At 47.7% G+C, this 13,525-nt stretch overlaps 1 protein-coding gene across 1 annotated transcript in view; it reads right to left on the minus strand.

Moving 5' to 3' along the window:
* TNFRSF21 (TNF receptor superfamily member 21) overlaps nucleotides 1-13,525 on the minus strand; it is a gene marked incomplete at both ends in the record, with an annotated part of 61,824 nt that overhangs the window by 22,334 nt on the left and 25,965 nt on the right. The window contains one exon of the mRNA XM_080700769.1: nucleotides 788-1,053. Coding sequence (XP_080556895.1) covers nucleotides 788-1,053 — 266 coding nt within the window. The remainder of the gene's footprint in view (nucleotides 1-787; nucleotides 1,054-13,525) is intronic.

Here is a 13,525-nt window from a genome sequence, read left to right on the forward strand (position 1 = left end):
GAAAAAGTGGATCCAGCTGTGCAGCCTGAGGCTAGAAGATGCCCCCCAAATAATGATCAGCTCTGCCTGTTGGAATGGCCTGGAGAGTATTTATTTATTTATTTATTTATTTATTTATTTATTTATTGTACCGAGGATTAAACTTAAAAGGCAAGCTACCTTCGAGCTACACCCCCAACCTGATTTTATTTATTTGGAAACAAGGTCTACTAATGAGAGCCTCACTATTGCTGGGGCTGTCCTTGAACCTGCGATCCTCCAGTCTCCTTGCCCCGCTATTGGAGAGCTTTTAAAGATGTTGATACACCGGGCGTGGTGGTGCAGCCGGGCATGGTGGTGCAGGCTTGTAATCCCTGAGCTTGGGAGGCGGAGACAGGAGGATCGCGCTGGCTTAAGATACCCTGTTTCCAAAAAAAAAAAAAAATAATAATGTCTGGGAGTATAGCCCAGAGGTAGAATGGCTTCCAGGAACCCCAGTACCACCAAATAAATAAATAAATAAATAAATAAATAAATAAATAATAATAAAGATGTTGATTCATTCATCTTCACCCCAGAGATTCTGATCTGACTGGGCTTCGGTGGGGTCCAAGAATCAGAATAGTTATAGAAGGCCCTAGATGATTAGTGGAGAACCCTTGTTTTAGAAGTGTGTGTGTGTGTGTGTGTGTGCGTGCCTACACACCTAAGATCAGCTATTTTTCCTCGTCACATACACCTATTAAGCTAGGAAGTGAGGAGAGAAGGAGCCGGGTGGCTAAGACACAAGACCCACCGGGCTCCCTACCTGGGCGGTGTCCTCCATGAGCCCTCGAATCTTCTCCACGACATCGTTGCGCCGGTGCTGGCGCAGGGCGCTGATGAGCTGGGCCAGGCTGGCCTCGGGGCCGCGCACGGTCCAGTGCTGCAGAGCGGCGTAGGCCCGCTCGTGGTCGGCCGTGTAGCCGTTGGAGAAGGCGGCCACCTCCCTCTCGCTGGCGTTGCACAGGAACTGATAGATGTCCTTCCACTGGCTTCCAACCTGGGCAGCCACGAGCTTCAGGATGTCGATACCTGCCCGGGGTGGAATGAGAGGGGGACAAATCTGAGCCAGGCGGAGGAGCGGTTCTTGTGGCTCTGTGTGGAAGGAAGACACCACCTTCCCTGAATGTTGGCAGCACACGCACACATCCTGTTCCGTGCCATCCAGAGGTTGGGTACCCTCAAACAAATGTCACTGCCTGGGCTGAGGATGTAGCTCAGTAGTACAGCTGTTGTCTAGCATTCTTGAGTCTCCCATCTCCAGCAGGAAGGGAAGAAAGGGAGTGAGAGAGAGGGATGGAGGGAGAGAGAGAGAGAGAGAGAGAGAGAGAGAGAGAGAGAGAGAGAGAGGAAAACACCCACTATATTAATAGTGGGAAAAACCCCAGCTTTTTTTTTTTTTTTGCAGTACTGAGGATTGAACCCAGGGGCATTCTACCTCCGATCTACACCTTCCACCCCTATTTTCTATTCTTTATTTTGAAACAGGTTTTACCAAGTTAAAGAGGGCCTCACTAACTGAGGCTGGCCGTGAACTTGCGATCCTCTTGTTTCAGCCTCCCAAAGTACTGGGATTAAAAGCGTATGCCACTATGTTGGGCCAAAAATCAATTTTGACAATGGAACCAGAAGAAGGATTGACCTTGGAAGTATATAATAAATCACCCTTAAAAGATGTTTTGAAAGGCAAGGCCAGTTAAGGCGATCAGAGTGATTTTCCTTTGTTACTACTAAACACAACTTGAACCAAATAAATGAGATACTAAAACAGTGCTGACTTCATGAAATTTGAAAAGGAGAAGCTACACGTTAAGACTGCAGTGGACGTTGCCAGCTACCTCTGTGTAGGTAAAGACTGCAGATTCCGGGAGTGGAGTCCTTTATGTCAACTGAATATGTCCCCAGCTGTTCCTGCCCGATGGAAGCGTTTCCCTGACTCAGTAGTTCTATGTTCAACAAGCAATTTCCTATTATTCAGTCTTCTTTTTTTTAATACTTTGGTTGGTGCATTATAATTATATATCATAGTGAGACTGAAAATATAAATACACTTGGACATCACTTGGTAATTTCCCTCTGCACCCCACCCAGCTCCCCTTATTATTCTAAGTTGACTTGCATAATTACAACGAAGACAACAGGAAAGGTGGTTGTATAATAATGACGACGATGATGATATCTGTCTCGAGGTTCTACGTTAAGCTGAAGCATCATCAGCCGGGCGTGGTGGCGCACGCTTGTGATCCCAGCATTCGGGAGACTGAGACCGGAGGATCGCGGTTCGCGGACAGCCTCAGCTACTTAGTGAGACCCTCTGCAACTCAGTGAGACCCGGTTTCAAAATAAAGAATAAAAAATAGGGCAGGGGGTGTAGCTCGGAGGTCAAATGTCCCTGGGTTCCATCCCCAGACCCACAAAAAAAAAAAAAAAAAAAAAAAAAAAAAAAAAAAAAAAGACGTATCAGCTCAGCTCACTCATCATCTTGGTAAGGGATTGATATCCCAATTGCACAGGATAACGGGGAAAAATAAAGCCCCAGCAACTCAGGAAGCTAGGCTACTGGCCCAATATAACCAAAAGTACTTGGGCTGGGTATCAAACCCAGCTCACCAGTTGCTAATCCAAATTCCCACAGGCATAACCACTACTAAGTGCGTTAATACATGCTGCCTTCCAAGACAGCGCAAACGCCTTTGGGGAAACTCCCAGTGCTGGTCATTCTACCAGATGATTGCCTCCCAATAATTTAATAGGCATTAATCCCTCTTTATTCACAGGGTACCTCTGAGACTCCCTATATGCCCGAAAAAGCAAATATCCAGCCCTAGAGTGTCTTTTCCATCTTCCCTGGCCATACCATGCAGGGTGGTTGCACCTTCTGCAGTTTGAGGTGCAGCAGTCCTCAGCCCCCCAGCACTTCACCTACAGGAAACACCTCAGGGCTGCTCTTTGGCGTCTCTGAATCGCCAGCCTAACAGGAGAAGCGACACTGAGGATGCGTGAGACACTATCGTGTCGTCACCGCGGATCTTCAGTTACGTGTAAGCCCCGCGAAAGTGCGTCGGTGGTCCCCAGATGGGATGGAGGCAGGGTCTTCATCTCCCGCGCCACAAACTCAGCTAAGCGCGTGGCAGGAACCCTCTGCTGGTTGCGGCTTCCAAACACAGCCCGCGCTGGCCTCTCCTGCTTGCAAGTACAAGTTGCTTGCCTGGACTTATACCTGGGGTGCATACAGAGCCCTCATATAAGAGCTCTGGGATTTCGCTCCATTAGCATGTGCTTGAGTGATACTATGCTCTGTGAGTTCCCCCTGGAACCACATTTACCGTTGTTAACAATGTCTCAAAAGTATGTACAGCCAGGCGTGGTGGCGCACACTTGTCATCCCAGCATTTCAGAGGCTGAGACAGGACGATCGCGGTTCACGACCAGCTGCAGCTACTTAGTGAGGCTCTTTGCAACTCAGTGAGACCCTGTTTCCAAATAAAGAATAAAAAATAGGACTGGGGGTGTAGCTTAGCTGTAGAATGCCCCTAGGTTCTATCCCCAGTACCACACACACAAAAAGTATGTACAACTTTTTTTTTTAGTACTAGGAATTGAGCCACCCAAGGGCATTCTACCTCCAAGCTACACCCCCATCTTTTTTTCTTTTGACACATGCTCTATTAAATTGCTGAGGCTGGCCTTGATCCTGCAATCCTCCTATCTCTGCCTCCAAAGTATTACAGGCTTGTACCACCGTGCCTAGCTAAAAGTATATATAATTCAATTCAATTTTTTTTTTTTTTTTTTTGGTGGTACTGGGGGTGGAACCCAGGGGCTTACTACCTCCAGTCTATACTCCCAGACTTATTTTATTTGGAAACAGGGCCTCACTAAGTTGCTGAGAGCCTCACTAAGTAGCTGAAGCTGGCTTTGAACCTGTGCGATCCTGTCTCAGCCTCCCAAGCACAGGGATAACAAGTGTGCGCCACCACGCCCGGCAGAATTCAATTTTTTTGTTTAAATGGGGTAAATTCCCAAGTGAGAGTCAGGTAAGAAAGGAAAAGGGGGAAAAGAGCTTATTATTATGATTAATGGAATTCTTCAATAAAGTAGAGGTTAACCAGAAAAGAAACTTTTTAATCCAATCAGTTGGTGAGGAGAACTTTTACAAAACTGAGTTACCAATTCCAATTTTTGCCTAAGAACACTAATAATTACAGAAGTTTCTCAGAAAAACGGAGGGCTCCGTGGTTCCCCAGCAGTAAGCCTAACTCGGCAACACAATCCTATTGCGGTCAGTGATTTGTCTACATACACACCCCAAGTCAATTCCCTGAAAATTGCTTTCAAACACCAAGTTCCTAGTAGAAGGCTGTTTTCTCCTTAGCTGTAAAAGTAGAATGCCACGGCAAATAAAAGCTTTTGAAACATAATCGAATACCACCAATTGAGACCTGCCTGTGTCTCCCACACCAGTGTCCCTGGCTTGCTGGTACCAGTTACTCTTGAGTAGTTTTAAATGTTGAGTCAGATGCAGAGCTTTTGATTTCAAGCAAATAGACGCCTCAAAAAACCCAAGTCTCATTTAAAGCCCTGCAGGTAACGATGAGGAACAAGCCAGCTCTTTGTGGCCAACGTGGTAGGCGCTTCCAAACACCAAAAGTCTTGTTAATTCCCGAGTCTTAATTTAGGTCAATTTGACTAAGGCTCACAGCGACTTTCATGAAAATATGAGCATCGCTTGAATCTGCATAATGCCAGTGTCCGTGGGTTTGGGCCAACCACCAAGCATCACGCCCGCTTCCTCCTGGCACAAGGGGGACGCTTTGTGTGCTCCGTCCGGGGGGTGAGCTGATGGGCGTTTTCTAAGACTTAACTTACTTTTGGAAGCACCTCTACCATTACAAATGCTACAGATACTCCGCACTAAGACTGTAGGTTCGGCGCATTTCAGATACAAAGACGGTCTTCACAGAGTAATTAGCTGTTTTCTTTTTAAAATGTTTTCTCATATTTTATTGTGAAGATAAGATGCACTAAGTGAAACATCTCCTGTTTAAGTCAATACTAACTGAACACGTTTAGTGGAAGACAGAAGACGACACAGTTTATTTAAATATATTCCATGAAGGCGAGCAGCTTACTTCTGAAGGTATAAGATTTTTGCTCATAGTCTTTAATTGAACTCAATAACTCTGCTTTTTCTTCATTTTTGCTTCTTCCGTTCTTTTCTAGAAGTTCACAGTTTAAAAGACTGGACAAAACCTAGTATTTATATTTTGTCTTTTTTTTTGGTGGTACTAGGGTTCCTGGAAGCCCTTCTACCTCCGGGCTACACTCCCAGACCTATTTTTATACTTTTTTTTTTTGGTGGTACTGGGGTTCCTGGAAGCCCTACTACCTCCGGGCTACACTCCCAGACCTATTTTTACATTTTTATTTGGAAACAGGGTCTCCTAAGCCAGCGCGCGCGGCTGGCTTCGAACCTGCGCCATCCTCCTGCCTCCGCCTCCCAAGCGCGGGGATTACCAGCGTGCGCCACCACGCCCGGCTTTATACTTTGTCTTTAAAGTCACCAAATAAAGAGGGGGGAAAAGTGCCAAAGAATGGACACATTGAGATTGCCCTCCGACTGGCACGGACCGGAAGCTAAGTTGAAAGCTAACTGAAAGATGAAACGCTGTTTCATCTCATTCTCCTGCTCGGTTAGGGTTTCCCCACCGCAGGATGAGCGGTCAGGTCCAGGAACGGGCCCAGGCCAGCCTGTTCTTCACCGCTGACCCCGTCCACGTTGACACTGATAAAGATGGCTGGACAGCTGCTCCCCAGGGAGACACCAGCCTTCCGGGAGATGTGTCACAAAACACCATGGAAGGAGGATCATCTGAATTAGCCCCAGAGGTGGTCACACTTTGGTCCTGCCCCATCCTCACCGCGGAAGGGACAGGAAAGGCTGAGGGTCATTTCACGGTATTTATCGAGCAGCTACTGGGTGCTACGCTGTGTTTGCAGGACCGATAACCCTTACCACGTCCAAAGGCAGGAAGTTTATCACCCAGGAAATGGAGCAAGCGCAAGGGAACACGGCTTGTTGGACTTTGAAAGCATTCTTTGTTAAAAAAAAAAAAAAAAAGTGTTAGGTTAAAAAAAAATACAACGACGACGGAGAAAAAAGCAGTCTCCCACATACTGGGGTTACAAGCATGGGCTGCCACCACGCCTGACCCTATTTTACTTTAATTTGGAAGCAGGGTCTCACTAGATTGATGGGAGTCTCACTACTTGCTCAGGCTGTCCTCGAACCTGCGATCCGCCTGTCTCAGCCTCCCAAGTACTGGGATCACAATCGCACGCCACCATGCCGGGCTCAAACCCTAATTATTAACGTGTATGTAAAATCACAGTAACTGGAGGGGGCCCACTTCCCTGCTTGGCAGAGTGTCCTGGCCATCTGTTCCATCAGAGTTCTGAGAGTTCTTGCTAAGAATGCAGATGGTCACTAGATGTTAAATTGATCTAAATTGTTTAACTGAGTGGGGTACCTGGCATCATTTTTCTGATGTGGCAAAGAAACCAAGCCTTCAACCTACTAAAGGCTTGGAGCCCAACAGTGCTTTTCCTATAGTGCCAGGTCCTGACGCTCCGAGGAATGGCTGAAATTTCTAGAAAAGTCACAGAAGCCTGGGCATGGTGGCGCACGCTTATGATCCCAGTACTTGGGAGGCTGAGACAGGATGATTGTGGTTTATGGCAACCCTCTGAAACTTAGTGAGACCCTGTTTCAAGATAAAGAATAAAAAACAGGGCTGGGGATGTAGGTCAGGCTGAATGCCCCTGGGTTTCATCCCCAGTACCACAAAAATAAATAAATAAATAAATAAATAAATAAATAAATAAATAAATAAATAAATAGTAAATAAATAAGCTCAGTGGCAGCTTCAGTATGCAAAAAAGGGGCTCCTTAGGCCAGGTGTGGTGGCACATGCTTGTAATCCTTGCGCTAGGGAGGCAGAGACAGGAGGATCGTGCTGGTTGGAAGCCAGCCGCGCTGGCTTAAGAGATTCTGTTTCCAAATAAAAATATAAAATAGGTCTGGGAGTGTAGCCCGGAGGTAGAAGGGCTTCCAGGAACCCCAGTACCACCAAAAAAAAAAAATAAAGGGGTGCGCTCCTTCTGTCTTTATAAAAACCTAAAGTGACCTTTTCTAATTAGAGGCAGTGTTAAAGCACTTTCCTTTTTGGAGATAAAGATCTGAACTGAGTACCATCGGTAGAAAGCTACACTAAAGCCTTGCTTAGAAGAGGTATAAAGGACAGCCAGAGGAAACAGAGGCAGTCTGCTATCACAGCACCACATCCCACGTTCTGAGTTCCGCCCCGCACACGGAAGGGCTGCATCCGAGAGATGAATACGGTTATAAGCTTTTTTGATGGTACCAAACCCATCACTTAAAAGGATTCGCGCATTCCCACCGCACCCCGCATACTTGTTAAACATGATGTCAGTTCTCGTTATTCTTGTACAGAGAAAGGTAGAAGGCATATAATGAGAAGATTCCCAGGGAGGTAATTAACGCTCCCAGGCCAGGTGACTGCACACTGTCCCTGCGCTGGCTCTGCAACTCGCGACAGTCTCCTGAGATGCACAAGTGGAAAACATCAGACACGGCTCAAGATGACCTCCCTAAAACACAGGCTCACGCCCAGTCCCTGGCTTGCAAACCGCAGGCACAAAGGCAAGAGTATTCACCACTGCACTTCCTTGGGAGCGAAAGCCTGGCTTTAGCATTCCTGGAAATGACGTTCCAGCCCAAACGCTGGTCCTGTCCTCAGAGATACCATTTCTAACCATCTTCTCTCCAAGTTCCACATCCGTTTTGATGGCCAATATCCCTAGCATGAACCAGGGCCCAGCACATGTTAAGAATATAACGAAAGCCGGGCGTGGTGGCGCACGCTTGTAATCCCGGCATTCAGAAGGCTGAGACAGGACCGTGGTTTGAGGACAGCCTCAGCTACTTAGGGAGGCCCTTTGCAACTCAGTGAAACCCTGTTTCAAAAAATAGAAAGACTAAAAAATAGGACAGGGGCGTAGCTTAGAGGTAGAATGCCCCTGGGTTCCATACCCAGTACAGCAAAAAAAATAAATACATAAATAAAATAAAAAATAAAATACAACAAAAACCACGAGTGAATGAATGAGTGAATGAAAACCTTTCCATCAGCCCTGCCCTCTTTCCCAAGTCTCTCAACCATTTATCATTTTATTTGCTGCTATGACTTAAGCCACCGAGTGACCACAGTCCTATGCTCCTGCCCTGTGGCCCTGCCGGAATTCCAGTCTCTATGATAACGGCAAGAGCAAGCCAGGGTCCCCGGGGAAACCCAGTTCTGGTACAAGAACCTCTCCCCTGGCCAGCGCCCTGTTCCCTTTGAGGGTGGCCCCGGGCCCCTGCAGAGGCCAGAGCTCGCGTCAGGAAAAGCCTCCCATGCCCAGCCACGGAGGCAGTATCCCCCGGCTTTCAGCTACCGAGTGAGGCCCTTTGCAACTCATGCAACCCGAGAGAAGCCACAGCCACCATCCAAAAGGAGGGGGAAATGATTTGAACCGAAGAGGTAGGAAGTGGTTGACTTCTGCAACGTGCGTGTGTAGCACTAGGGATTGAACCCAGGGACATTCTGCCTCTGAGCTACCCTCCCCATCTCACCCCTCCTTTTTAAAAATTGGAGACAGGGTCTCAATAAGTTGCTGAGTTGTGATCCTTCGATCACAACCACCCAAGTATTGGAATTACAGGCATGTACCACCTGGATCATGCCTCTAATTTGAAAGTACAGGTGGTAAGATTTGCTAGCGCACCAAATATGGGGTCAGAAAGGAACAGAAAGGCCAAGGATGACTGAGGGTTTGGACTAAACACAGAGACCACTGAAGGAGTACTTTCTGTGAGAGCTGGTGGATGCGGAGGGATGGTTTGGTATTCAGTGTGATACATCTTTGTGGTGTGTGTGTGTGTGTGTGTGTGTGTGTGTGTGTGTGTGTGGTACTGGGATCGAACCCAGGGGCATTCTACCTGCAAACTACACTCCCGAACCTATTTTATTTTTATTTGGAAACAGGGTCTCACTAGGTTGATGAGAGTCCCGCTATTTGCTGACACTGTCCTCGAACCTGTGATCCTCTCTCAGCCTTCTAAGTCCTAGTTATTATAGGCGTGTGCCACCACGCCTGGCTGAGTGTGATATATCTTAAACGTAAGATGCCTGTTAGACATCCAGATCTGCCAGGCAGGCAGAAGGACATTTCCATCTTAGTTTGGGTCCAAGGTCCAGGCTGGATATACGCACACGGGTTATTAGCAGCAGGTAGGCGTCGTTTAAAGCCCTGGGCTCACGGAGGGAGGGAGAGCGTATGGGTTGAAAAGAGGCAGGAGCATGGAGCCCTGGCATCTACCAGAGGGATGAGGAGGAACAGCGGGCAGTGCCAGAGGAGGCAGAAGGGGGTGCATCTTGGCAGCCAGGGAAGAAAACATATTAAGAGAAGAGAGTCAAAGGCCAAAAGGCTGCTACAGGCCTAGTAGGGGAAACCTGGGAGTTCAGCCATGGAATTAGAACTGTGTGCTCAGATTCTATGGAAAAGGGGTGGGATTGTGGCTGTGACGTTGCCACATTTCACTAATCCTCCTAAGACATTTGAATACATTTTTTTTTTTTTTTGTAATACAGGGAATTGAACCCAGGGGCCCTCTATCTCCAAGCTATAGACTCGAAACAGGGTCTTGCTAGGTTGATGAGAGCCTCACCCCTTGCTGAGACTGTCTTCAAACATGCTCTGAATATATGTATATATATTTACAATGCTGGGAATTGAACCCAGGGGCATCTACTTTTGAGCTACACCCCCAGCCCTATTCACTCGTTTTTATTCTTTATTTCCAAACAGGGTCTCACTGAGTTGCAAAGACCCTCACTATGTAGCTGAGGCTGGCCACACCCTCACTAAGTAGCTGAGGCTGGCCACAACCTCGATCCTCCTGTCTCAGCCTCCCAAATGCTGGCATTACAAGCGTGCATGACCACGCCCAGCCTGAGTTATTATTTTTAAACTTAAGAACTTGAACCCATTTAGCCATTAAAATGTGTCTCGTGGTCAGTGAACCTAAGACGCTGAGTTCTAACACCCCTGCAGTGTTAACCAGCAACGACCTGCGGGGAACGGACAACACAAGTCCGTAAGTTCTTCCTACGCTGCAGAACCTGCTTCTACAACGCCCGAGCAGGCTGATTCAAGGATCTGTTAGGGATTTTTCCTATTGGCATTTGAGCCCTGCCTGGTGGAGATGCTGATTTGCAAAGCTGAAAATAAATCCAAAAGCCGTTCAATAAGCTATGGCATAAAACACACAGTTGGAAAGTGCGTGCCTTCCCTAAAGCCCAGAGGCAGGAGTCGAGGGTGGGCAGCCCTTGCTGGACAGCAGCCATTAACTCCCAAGGGCGGAGGCCATGGGTCTAGCCACTTTGCAAAGCAGATCGTGCTTTGAGGCCCTTCTCTTTCATCCACTCTGGGTGCTTTATCATCCTCTAAGGCCAGGCAGCTAGCTCTGTCTGCTGGAAACAGCGTTGCTAAAAGCACAGGTGAAAATGGCGGTGACGGTGGGGTGGGGGTCTGGGGTGGAGAGCCGCCCTGGGAAATGACCGCGGGCGGGGCCAGTGGCCCTGGGCTGGCCAGCCAGCACGCAGCAGCAGCCTCTCAGGGAATAGTCTGTCCCTTCGCCCGCCCGGCAGCTCGGTGTTTAGACTTCAAGTGTTTAGACTTCCCGTAGGAAATGTGGGCTGACAGACAGGATGACTGTCTGGAATTTTGAGTCAAGGAGTCTCCCTGGCAGAGGCGGAGGGCTGCTTTTTTTTGGGGGGGGGGGTGGCTGCTGCTATTGCTGCTGCTGCCTGGGGCTGAGAAAACCACCAAGCCACACAGATGTGAGACCAAACTGATCACCTGTGACTTACTAGAAACAGTCTATACTTAAAAGAAAAAGAACATTATATATATATATCTTTATTGCTGTGTCAAAATTAAACATCACAGTGAGATTTGATGTGATACAAACATATGCACCCAACACTTGGTATGACTCCCTACAGATCAGCCTTTACTTTGTGTGTGTGTGGTACTGGGGATAGAACCCAGGGGAATTCTACCTCCAAGCTACATCCCCAGCCCCATTCTTTATTCTTTATTTTGAATCAGGATCTCACTGAGTTGCAAAGGGCCTCACTAAGTAGCTGAGGCTGTTCCCAAACCGTGATCCCCTGTCTCAGCCTCCCGAATGCTGGGATTACAAGCGTGCGCCACCACCCCCAGCTATACCCGGCTTTTTCTGTTCTTTGAACCTGAGCCAAGATCTCTTCATTAATCTCAGTCACCGCTGCTTCACCAGCCACAGCCTGCGATCATCCCCTTAAGATGCTCAGCAAAAAGCCGGGCGGGGTGGCGCACCCTTGTAATCCCAGAACTTGGGAAGCCGAGACAGGAGGATCGCAGGCTTGGGGCCAGCCTCAGCTACTTCGTGAAACACTTTGCAATTTAGTGAGACCCTGTTTCAAAAAGAATAAAAAGTTGGGCTGGGGGTATGGCTCAGAGGTAGAATGCCCCTGGGTTCCATCCCTAGTAACACACACACACACACACACACACACACACACACACACACACACGATGCCCAGCAAAGAGAGGCATAAACCCCATCATCCTCCGTCGACTTGGCTGTCTGTGGACCAGCGCCATTCTCCTCAAGGGGATCCAGGGAGAGAAGACAGATCAAAAGATGAGCCTTCTCTCATTCCCCTCTTCCTCAGCCACCTCTGGACCTCCAGGGAAAGGCTTTCATCCCTCACCTCAGCCCCCAGCATCCTCTCAGGCAAATGGTTTTCCATTTTCTCATTCAAGACACTTGAGTCATTGTCACCAACCGCAAAGCCAACTGCCCAGAGCTGAATCTTGCAATCCTTGCCTCAGAGAGGCACTATGTAAGAGAGTGGTGGCGCAAGCTTGTAACCCCAGCATTCAGGAGGCTGAGACAGGAGGATCACAGTTCGCAGACAGCCTCAGCTACTTAGTGAGGCCCTCTGCAACTCAGTGAGACCCGGTTTCAAAATAAAGAGTAAATAGGCTGGAGGTGTGGCTTTGAGGTAGAATGCACCTGGGTTCAATCCCCAGTACCGTGAAAGAAAGAAAGGAAGGAAGGAAGGAAGGAAGGAAGAAAGAAAGAAAGAAAGAAAGAAAGAAAGAAAGAAAGAAAGGAAGGAAGGAAGGAAGGAAGGAAGAGCTGGGCGTGGTGGCGCACGCTTGTAATCCCTGCGCTTGGGAGGCTGAGACAGGAAGATCGTACGGGTTCGAAGCCAGCCTCAGCTACTTAGTGAGGCTCTCAGCAACTTAGTGAGACCCTGTTTCCAAATAAAATAGAAAATGGGTCTGGAGTATAGCCTGGAGGTAGAAAGCCTCTGGATTCCACCCCCAGTACCACCAAAAAAAAAAAAAAAAAAAAAAAAGGAAGGAAGGAAGGGGAGGAAGGAAGGAAGGGAGGGAGAAAGGGCCCTGCCCAAGGAGTCAGAGCCAGCTGCCCCCTCCCCATGCCTCACTTCACCTCTTGCAAAATGTCCAGGCTGGACCACGCGGAATCTCTTCCAACCCTGTCTATCACACGCACGCATGCACAAACATGGCATGTCCCCACACTCCATCACTCTAACCTGTAAGTTTAAACAAACAAACAAACAAAACAAAACAAAACACTCTTCATGATCCTAAAGCCCATTAAGCCCTGATCCTATGACAGTGCCTGGAACCTGATGCTCAACTATCTATAATTCAATGAAAACATCACATGTTCAGGGGCTCAATCGTAAATCTCTTTCAAGAATTTCCCAGTCTTTTCCTTTATCTGAGGCCCCCTGAAAGGTGAAGGTGGTTACAAATTTACCCCAAACTTCCCCATCAATTCAGAGTATCATGGCACAGTATACACAGGAAATGTTTGCTTCACATATATTATTTTCCCCTGCTTTAACCCCAAAATGACTAATTCAAAAATCAAGCAAACTGACCACCTAGTTTCATTTTAGGAAATTGATTTTAGGAAATCAATTCAATGTACAGATAACAATAACTTTCAAACATGAGGCCACACAAGGGGGTAAAAAGAAAAAAAAAAAAAAATCCCGGAGGAACAAGCATGTGTCTAAGAATAGCCACTCTCTAACCTAATACCTCTTGCAGTATTTTTCCCTGAAGAATTCCTGGTTGTCATGGCTAGAGATATACCCTGGGACAAAGTTTTGCACGGGCCCCAGAGACTCACCTTCCCAGCAGAGGACCTAGCCTCCAACCCGCAAGCAAAACCTCACTTGGGCACTGTCTTTCCGGAAATGACGTCAAGTCCTTCTGTAACTCCAGCTTTCCCCCTACAGATGAGGGGCAGTTTTCTCCCGCCCAAGGATCACTTGCAGGTTACCTTGTA

This window comes from Muscardinus avellanarius, assembly GCF_963383645.1.
Source record: "Muscardinus avellanarius genome assembly, chromosome: 8".
In the NCBI taxonomy this organism is placed as follows: domain Eukaryota; kingdom Metazoa; phylum Chordata; class Mammalia; order Rodentia; family Gliridae; genus Muscardinus; species Muscardinus avellanarius.